This window comes from Pteropus vampyrus, unplaced genomic scaffold, assembly GCF_000151845.1.
Source record: "Pteropus vampyrus isolate Shadow unplaced genomic scaffold, Pvam_2.0 Scaffold71, whole genome shotgun sequence".
Classification (NCBI taxonomy): domain Eukaryota; kingdom Metazoa; phylum Chordata; class Mammalia; order Chiroptera; family Pteropodidae; genus Pteropus; species Pteropus vampyrus.
Window position 1 is genome coordinate 593711 of NW_011888852.1, and position 10625 is coordinate 604335.

At 43.4% G+C, this 10625-nt stretch overlaps 1 protein-coding gene across 1 annotated transcript in view; it reads right to left on the reverse strand.

Annotated features, from left to right (window-relative positions):
- The window catches only part of TNFRSF19 (TNF receptor superfamily member 19), an 82132-nt gene that overhangs the window by 36782 nt on the left and 34725 nt on the right, over nucleotides 1-10625 (reverse strand). Inside the window, exon 7 of the mRNA XM_023531604.1 lies at nucleotides 7265-7350. Coding sequence (XP_023387372.1) covers nucleotides 7265-7350 — 86 coding nt within the window. The remainder of the gene's footprint in view (nucleotides 1-7264; nucleotides 7351-10625) is intronic.

Consider the following 10625-nt stretch of genomic DNA (forward strand, 5'->3'; position numbering starts at 1 on the left):
ACGAACGTAAGCTGAACATCTCCACCCCTTTTTCGTGTCCAGAATAATAACGAGAAGTATAATTATCGTCCTGAGTGGAACCAGAGAGGAAAACTTCAAGGGTCAGCCCTACACTTAATGGCAGGAATCACAGTGTGCCTGCAGGTCTTGTGGCTGATTTTTGAAGTGTTCCTGACTCCTCCCCATCCCTCCTTGCTGCGTCCGCTTCTCTGCCTCTATCAGCCTCATCCCTCTCTTCTCCGTCCCCCCACCAGGGCTGTTGAGTTTGGCAGAGCAAGGTTTCCCATAAAAAATAAACGGGTTCCGCGGGAGGGCTTAAAAAGCATCCCTCTCGGGCTCAGCATCTGGACACTGCAGGGAAACCATCTCTTTAGTTTCCACGGAAGCCGCCTTTGACTGCTACTCACCCTAGATTTGTTTTTCAATAAAATAATGAAATCGCATAATACGGACAAAAAGGGTAGGGGGTGATATAAAGGGCAAGCGAGGAGCTCTCTAAGAGTGGAAGGAAGAGGAAGCTAAAGTACCTTAACCCAATAAATAAAGCAGTGTAAAAGGAGGGGATCTCTGGTTTGAAGGCTGGCTTTGCAATAATCTGTCTGCCACAAGCCATGGAGTTCACTTCGATTGCATTGTCCTCCTGTCCCCACCCCGAAAGTTTAACAGGAAAGAGCTGCCACGTTGCTGAGACTTCTCTTTATGAAACTCCCCTTCTCTGCTGCCTTAGCCATTCATTCAGGACGCACAGTCACACCCATCTTGTCCCCGAAACTGTCCCCAAGCAAGACTCCATCAAAACAAGACAGGGCAGCAATCCCCCGGCCGGACACTGCCGAGTCTTGGCCTGAGGACCACAGGCCACTTGAAACCCTTCAGTCGACCGAACCCTTAATTGTATATACTGGTTTTGTGGACCCATTTTGCAGAAGATCCAGTAAGTCCTGGGGCGGCCAGGCCACTAAATATTAGCAAACTCCTCAGAACTCTGCTGCAGAAACAAAACACATACAGGCACAACAAAAATCACGTAATTTTTCCAAAGCAGAGGTGAAGTACTTTTGGACTCCATGCTTCGCTTCTGCATCCGGTTTGATGGGCGTTGACCGTGATCAGATTCAGGAAGCAGCAGGATGCAGAGGACGGCCTGCTGGAGAGAGCCAGGAGCTGGTGTCCTGCCTGGGGAGCTGAGCTGCCGAAACAGCAGGTGTAATTCACCTCCTCCTCCTTTAGAGGAAGCCTGAGAAGTCCTATTGGTACTGATTTCAAAACGCTTCCAATTTACTTCCTTTTTAATTTGTTTTTGTTTTCTCTAAAAGAGGCATTTAGCAGGCCCCCTTACTTTAAAATAATTTAGCATTGCACATCGAGACAAAAATATTAATATTTGCAGACCCATAAACACGCTTGTGGGTATCGATTCATTCGTGTGTAAATATGGAAAAGGGTCTACACAGAGATGTGAAAAGCAGCATTGTGGGGAGCATGTGGCCTTAAAACCACACTGTTGTCCTAATGCCTATATGGTTGGTACTTAACAATATCATGAAAATAATGCTGAGAACAGTATGTGAAAAAAATTTTAACTGACATGAAAAGGATACGAAATAATATGTGCAGCATAATTACATAGTTTTTTTTTTTTTTTAAATCAGTGGTATAGATAGAAAAAAAGACAAAAGAAAACCATCAGAACGCTGTGTTTTGTTTTGTATGCTCCGATGTTGGAAATGTTTCGTTTACAGTGTTCTCCATTTCTTTTTTCTACCAAACTTTGAAAAGTATCTTGAATGGGTAAATATTTCTTTCAAAAGCTTAATTTGAAATTGCTTTGATTTGTTATTTAGAAGACATTTTGAGTTTCCTTTGGGGAAAAAAGTAATCCCTTTTTTAATAATGTGACTTGTTACTTACTGGCACGGAGACCTGCTCTTTTCTGAGCGTTTTAAGCCATGAAAAATTCCTAAACTGTTTCAAGCCAACTGCTCTGCTTTTCTCTCTCCCCCACAGGGCGACTTATCTGATCGCTTATCTCTTTGGAATCACGTGGCTTGTTCTACAAAGCCCCCAAGAACAAAGCAAACATCTAGGTTAAACACACTTGAATAAAGCTGGACTCTGGTGAAAACCCCTTTGAATTTTTTCAAAGCCATTTGTTCCACATTAAGTAAACATTGCTCAAAGACATCACACAAAATCTGCACTTCTTATCAGGCCCAGGGTAGAATACAGTTCTCCTAAAATTTCTTGTGTGTTTCTCCCTACTTCTCCTTCAGGCTCTAAGTGGGCCCACGGCCCACGCTGACAGGAAGTGAAGCTACGAGGAGGAGCCAAGCCTGAAGCAGGGATTTCTACGGAAAGGGTCCCTTTTAGTCACCTGCAATTTACAGCGATGTCGCCATTCAGCCTTGGGCTGTGGTGTCCAAGCAGTCATTCTCACCAACTGATGCTATTAGTGACTGATGGGTGGACTGATCAATTATATTCACACCTCCAACATTATCTGGTGGGGGGGAGGGTCCTTTAAAGCACGAGGCTTTAGGCAATGGGACAGAGGGGAGAGAGGCCACCTTAAGTGGATTCTCTTCATCCTGGTCGTCTAGCCAGTCAAGGAACAAACACAAAAAATCCGCTGCTCACCCACCTGTGGAGGTAAAGGACCAGCAAGACAAATGTCAAAGCCAGCTGCATCATGAAGTCCTCCCTGCAGGGAACCAGTCTCCACACCATACCCTCCACGGAGCGCCGAGGGCGCAGGCGGATGCCGCCATCACGGGGAAGAGGGCAGGCGGCGGGCAGGTAGTTGTCACTGAGCTCGCTCTGTGGCAGGCGTGCTCCTGGACATGACTTCAGTTAGTTCCATCTGAGGTCTGCCAACGTGGGCGTGATCATCCCCATCTTCCAAGGAATAAATAGAGGTTCGAAGTGGGGAGATGATTTGCTCAAAGTCACACCATCGGGCACGAGGCAGAGCCTAGATGTGAATCCAACACTTCTGGCCACGCCTTGTTCTGCTCTGCTGCCTCTGACAGACACCCTACTCTTCAGGGCTTCTTAAGAGTCAAAGGGATAGAAACTCTTTCTTGTTTTTAAAATCACTTTACAAGGTTTACCCTCCAAGAGAGAAACTTATATTTACGTACTTTAAGCTGCTGAGACACAAATCTGAGCTGCAGAGAAGCCATTCGAAGTTCCCTCGCTCACCCGCTAGGCCATTTCCTGTGGCGCGGGCACTTGCACGCTCCGTGCTAGCTCGCGGCTGTTCCTCGAGCCACCGCCTTGGCCGAATGCCATACCCCTGGGCCGACACGCGGTCCTTTCGCAGGACAGCAGCTCCCTCTGAGTGCTAGGAGATAGGATCGCGGCATCCAAGAAGCACTGGAGCCAAGAGACTGGAGACGTTGCCCGCTGCCAGGCCCGGCGCCAGGAGACTCACGTATACTGACAGTTTAGCACTTACGACAACCTCAGTAGGTAAGCATCGCTCCATTTTACAGGGACAAAAGGGGAGTTATGCGAGTCGCTTGGCCAGTGACACCAGCCACACACGAGGACGGACCTTGGGTGGGCCCCTGGAGAGTGGGCAGGTACACGGCGAGTTCTCAATCTTGTGTTTTCTGTTGTTACTTTTGTTTGCTTCAGAAATATAATACAACATTTCATTTTAAATTCTTTTTGTTACTAACACAGTCATCCTTTTTAAAGACGTGTCGGTAGCTTGCTGTGCACTGCACAGTTAGGGTGCAACTAACGGATGTCTTGAGGCCGCTTCAGAGGTGGCCTGAGTCATCCCTGGAGCAGAAGCCCTTCAGATGTCACACGAGGAGCAAACAATGCCTTACTACGGCCACAGAATGACCACTGAGTGACAAGCCCAGCTCACCTGTGCAGTAGGGCGCTCTCTCTCCCCGCAGGGACAGCCAGCTGATGCATGCTCAGCCTTTTTGTTCTCTCACATATAACAGCCGACCTCCCTCAGCGGATCCTGCCCTCCAACCTGCAGACAGGCAGACGTGCCTGTCACCTACGCAGCTGAGTAAGATGAAGCCCCTCCCCGTGCGTCGCCTTCACAGGCCTAGCATCGTCTCCACTCTCCCCTCAGGCGAACCTCTCGTTTCGGGCTACTCTGGCTTCTGTTTCCACTACTTCTAAAACGGCCCTCGTCAGTGTCATCGAAGACCTCCAGGGTGAAAAGGCCACCTTCAGCGTCAACGGGCTCACCGTGCGCACAGCCGCGCTCTGCTCCCTGGCTTCCTACAGCTTCTCTGGCCCCGCTGTTCAGTCTCCTTTTTGGGCTCATCCTCCTCCAGCAGGTCCTTTAAATCACAGCCCCAAAGCCTGCCCTAGTGCGTCACCACCGATTCTGTAATCTTAGAGCATGGCGACCCTTCCCGGCATGGGACTACGCAGCCACCGTCCACCTCCGCGTGTTTCCTAACTGAATACCGTCTCCACATGCGTCCTATCTGAATACTGTCTCCCCTGTGAGTCGTTATTTGACCGCCCCCACGATGCTGCACCCTCCACGAAGAAAAGGACTGGGGTCAATCTGTCCTCCGTTGCGTGCCCCACACCCGAATATTCAATCAACAGGTAAACGGAAACGGCTCTGCCTGGCGGCACAGTGCCATTTCACTAGACCCATCAGATTCTCTCCCTCGGGAGCCTGAGGAGACCAAATCGGCCCATTGGCAACATCGGGGGTAACCAGGAGGTGTGAAGAGAGGCCCGCAGGCTGAGCAAGCAGCTGTGTGGCACTACGCAGGACTCAGAGTCCCCTGCTGCTGGGGGGCCATGGCCCCCAGCCTCCAGGGCTGCCTGGGGTCCCAAGTAAGGGCTACCCCCGGGTTCTGAGAAGTTCCAGCCTCTCTCACTACTACCTGTGTCCTTTAAACAAACCCCAGTACTCGAGGCAGCTCGAGTGGTGTCACCTCCTTATAGCTAAACTAAGAATCTAAATAATACGGGAGCTCCCCATGGGGAAAAAAATCACCAAGGAAGCAGGGTTTTTTTGTGGATAAGTTGAAAAGCACAAAGTAGAAGAAATGAAAACGTAAGGCGCCTAACATAATTCCCCCCAAAGACGTCAAGATCACTTTTGAGGAGATTGGTTATGTTCTAGAAGTACTCCCAAGGACTGTGCCAAAGGCAGCAAACTTTCCTTGACACTCACTAAAGACCACCAGGCTGTCGTTTTGTGATTCAGAAGGCTAGTTGTAGCTGTGCACACACATCTCTGACTTCGAAAAATAACTTATTTTTCTTTGCCTTCTAAAATGTTTCATATATGTAGAAATATATCTATACATATGAGTTAAACTAGTTACTTTTCTTTTCAAATTATAACTTAATTGGGGCTTTACAAAGCATTAAAAGTTAAATGTGAAATCCACTTTTAAAGGCTCATTTATGATGTCCAAACTTAGTCAGATCCCCAAAGGCAAAAAATTCCAGTGTCTCAGACTTATGAGTAGATTATATTTGATTTAAACCCAACAAATTAAACGAAATAAAAACAACAACAACCACCTTAGTACTTTCCAATTCTAAACTGAGCAATACCAATTGACTAAATCTTTTATGGTAGTTTGGAGTGAGGAGCATAATCTTTGCCTTTTGGGTAAAATGATGGCTGAGCTGACTCATGGGCCAGACCGGGTTGCTGCCCCCATTTTAATTGGCTTATGGATTGCATAGTGTAACAACGCTTTTTTGGGATCTTCTCTATGTTAGATTTTCAGAGCTTTCATTAAATGATGAACATTAAAGCAAACAATACGAGAAAAAGTCAACATGCAGTAGATTACATCGGCCAACAGAGGACAGAGTAGATAGTTTGTTTTTCCTTAGGGAGTAAGCAGTGTGGAAAGATCACACGATCTGGAGTTAGACCGACTTGGGTTTGAATCCTGTCTCTGCTAATTACTGGCCAACAATGGAAAGTTATTGACCTCTCTGGACCTGGTGTCTTCATTGACAAATGTGGGCTGATGATGCGATACTGAGAAAATTAAGTAAAGCACATCGTTTCTCTACGGTGACAGCCATTCGACATTGCATTTGTTAATTGCAACGACTTAGTTGGTGAATGTTTGCATATTATAAAAATGACTGTCAAAAGACATTTCCATAAAAGTTACAAGTCTATAATTATTATTGTTATTATTATTGTTTTTCTATCACTTCCGATGAAAAATAGAAAGTAACGCATTTCGGTAAAGACTGAAAAATTCCATGATGTTTGTGGCCTTATCAAATAATGCAACGACTTTCCATTAGTTCAGAGGGGGCTTCTGTCACAGAAAGAAGCAGGAGGACCTATCCCATGCATTGAAAATTCTATCAAAACAACCCCTAGATACGAACACTGATATTACCAATAGTCCTGGAAAGGCACGGTGACCCCTGCCATGGGATGGAGTGCCCTCCTGCCTCCCCCTGATTCTTGCGTACAGAGAAGCGCAGCTCGCTGCAGCCCTCCTGGCAAAGACCAGCGCGCCCTGAGCACCCCGGCGGGGGCCCCTGCCCACTTCTCTCCTGGCCTGACGCCTATGGGTTTTCCTTGGTCAGATTTGTACTTGAGACTGAGAAGAGAGACAAGCCACTCTTCCTCCTCTTCAAACTTGAACCTCATACCTTTGATAGCTAAGAAAAAAACGTATGGCCAGAAAGATGAAGTGATAATCAGTATGAAGAGCACAGGCATGATTTTGTCATTTATAGTTATATTCCTAGCACGTAATGGGTTTTCTCTTATTTATTTGTTAAATGAGAAAAATAAAAGAGTGAACGAAACGAACTAAGAGTCCGTTTAACAATACATTATTAGTTAGTGCGGGTGATTCGTGGAGGGGAATGTCTCTGGAATGGCAGAGAAGACACTACATGGCAGTGTCTGGGGAATGAGATGGGAAAACACAGGAATTCATGGGGCCGTGGCACAAAGACAGCACTCATTAGGGTCTGGACCACCTGGTTAACTGGAGATGCACCTGGGTCAAATATCTAGAAGGAAAGATGAGTCTGAATGGAACACAGCAGCGGCAAAACGTCTGTATTTCACTCTGAGATTCCAATCAATGGACACAGTTTGCTGACTGAGACACACGACAAAAAGGCTTTCTGTCCTGCTGGACGCTTGAGAAAAGAGTGCACACTATAAGCCCCACGGGAGAGAGAGATTTTGCTCCATTTGCCAACTGAACAAAGATCTTAAAAAAAAAAAAAAAAGAGGCCGAGAGCCCGTGTTTGTGTGAAGATCACTCACAGTGTGGCTCGTAAGGAGGGGGCGGGTCTCCACAAGGGACACACTCCATGTCTTGAAAACCAACAAGTTTTGTCTTCCTGTAAAATCTAGAAGAGAAAGGAAAATAATGCTCATTAGCTCTTTCGTCTAAGCTCGCAATGGCAGTAAACAGGTCTGCATCATAAATCACTGGCAGTCTCCATTACCAGTTCTATTTAAAAAAAAAAAAGAAAAAGGTTCTCAAAGGCTTAAATATAATAATATCTTTGACAGACATCCTTAGAAAGCCTTCTGAGCACGCAGTGAACACTTAGGAAATACCAATTCCACTAAACGTAACTGTGGCTTTTACTCAGTCTCGCTTTTTCTGTGTTGAGGTGGGGGGTGCTGGTGAGGGAATGTGAAACCAAGGTGAGTGATAAAATGCCTTATAAATAAAGTACTAGTTTTTAACATTTGAAATTAAGAGACAAAGATAGTCAAGCAAACCATGAAAGCAATGGAAAAATGTAGGGAGATACTTAGGCAATCTCGATATGGGGACATCTTTGTAGTGTTTACAAGAGACCCCGGAGCCAGAACGGAAGAGATTAACAGCTTTGAATGAACACACGCGCGCGCGCACACACACACACACACACACACACACACACACTATTAATGACTCCTCAAGAGCAAAACCAAATAAAGCATCATTAATATAGTTAATGGGCAAAAGAAAATGGAAAAATGGTTCTAATCATAGTGTTGTCTATAACTTAAGTCTAGAACGTTAAACTTAAAAAATCATTATGGTGAAAGCAAAAAACAGGCGAAGAACATGAATTCCCAAAAGCATACCATTTCATAATTTTTTAATTTTCATAATTAAAACTAAAAAGAATGATGTAATTAATTTTTAAAAATTTAGCATTAAGATGTCTAACCTCATCACTAATCAAATAAATATAAACTGCAATGAAAATACACCATTTTTACTTAGAAAATTGAGAAAATATTGGTATGAGCATAGGCAAACAGGCACGTGTATCTGTCGCCAGTGGGAATATAAGCTGCCGCTTGCGGCAGGGCCATTTAGCAATATGCCATCAGAACTCATAAAATAGTTTACATCCTTGGCCCAATAATTTCATTTTTTGAAATATATCCTAAAGAAATCATCAGATGGGTGAAGCTGTATGTGTAAAGATGCAATCATAGTACTGTATATAAATGAAAAAAGCCAATTAGGCACAGTCCTAATATCCAACAGTAAACGTGACCGACCACAGCAGACCCAAAACAAAGGACTATAGGCGGCCTTTAGAAACAATGATGCAGATCTATCACGCATAATTTTTAAGTCATGAAATATCAGTAAGTGAAAAAAAAGAAGTGTTAATAATATAATTCTATTTTGTAGAAAAAGACTTCAGTATAGAGTCTTTCAGATTATTTACCAATGCAGCCAAAAAATTTATGTTAATATATTTGCCCTAAAAAATGGAAAGGACATTATATATCAAATATCAACAGTGATTATTTCTAGATGGTGAGAATTCAAGCAATTTTCTTTTATACAGAAAACTTTCAACTTTCTATGACAAAAATAAGGATAAGGAGAATAAATTTAGAGATCAAGTCTATAGATATAGAGGACAGGTAGATGCAATTATTTTGTATAACTGGATAACATAATAACAAATCTGTATAATTTATGACCGAAGCAAAATTTGCATTTGAAACGAGGTAAGTTATCTCAAATGCCCAATACCTTCAGCATTTGCACAGTGTTCTATTTTCATCTGACTATGAAATCTGTCCAAATGATTATAAAATGGTGACTTCCCATCAACTTTTAATTAAAGATATTTATTTTGGAATTTATAATGTCAAAATCAAAAGACAAAGTTGTAAGATCCACTCTTCCTGATATCAAAATATATTACAAAGCTATATACTAATGCAATATGGTGCTGGCATAAAGAGAAACATATAGACCCATGGAACAGAATAGAGAGCTAGGGATAAACCCTCATGTCTGTAGTTAAATGGTCTTTGACAAGGAAACAGAAACCACTTAATGGGGACACGACTGACTCTTCAACAAATAGTGCTGGGAAAACTGGATATCCACGTGCAAAAGTATGAAGTTGAATCCTTATCCTACACATATACAAAAAATTAATTCGAAACAAATTAAAGACCTAAATCAAACACCCCAAACTGTAAATTTCCTGGAGAAAAACACAGGAGGAAAGCTTCATGACATTGAATTTCACAATAATTCCTTGGATATGACACCAGAAGGCAATCAAAAGGCATATATGACACGGGCAACAAAAGAAAAAATATACAAGTTGGACTCCATCAAACTTAAAACTTGTGCATCAAAGGATATAATCAATGTATGCTTACACCCAAACTCACTGAGGTACATTAAATATGTACAGCTTTTCATATGTCAGTCATACCTCAACAGAGTGATTTTTAAAAAGTAAGTCACACTAAAAAGAGCTTTAAATTATAATAAAATAATAAGAATTCCTTCTGGGATTAAAAATAAAAGACACCATCGACAGTGAAGGGCAACTTACAATATGGGAGAAAATATTTGCAAATCATATTCTAAGCCGGATAAGCACTTTCAAAACACTCTGGAACACCTGAGTAAAAGTCACTATATAATTATTGCCTGCCTCATACATTCATGCCGGCTTAGAAAGGATGTAATTTTAAACTAATCATATAAATAAACTATGAAACATCATTCAAACGTCTACTCATTTCTAACTTTCCCACATCTAAGCGTTTATTTAGAGAATGAGCAAACACTGTAGAAACTAAAGCAGTGGGCTCAGATGACAACGAATGAAGTTAAGCAGGGGAACGGACGTTTGCTGGGAGCTCCCCAAAGAGGTACCCATCCAGACTCCAGCAGCACATATCCTGGTTTCCCACGAAAGTCCCCCTGTCCTGAGCTTTCCCCCACACTCTCTGGGCACCGCCACCTCAGCCCCACCCCTTAAGCCAGGCCTAAGGTGGGCCCTGCCTCCTGTGGGCCTCCTCTTCATCCCGCCCCCAGATGAAGAGAGCAGACATGCACAGACATGCGTTCATCAAAACCACAGAACAAGAACAAAAAGGACATGTCCCAGGTTCAGGATGTGCTCCTCAAATAGATCTGCTCAAGGTCAAAACTCTGGGTAACGATGCTCATCGCTATCCCTGTCTTCTGAGAGTATGGACCATTCCTTTTTTTCAATTAAATAACAGACTTATTGAGATGTAATTCACAAGCCATAGAATCCATCCATTTAAAGTATACAGTTAAATGGTCTTTAATAGATCTATAGGTTTGTATAACCATCAGCATGATCAATTTTAGAACATTTTCATGCCA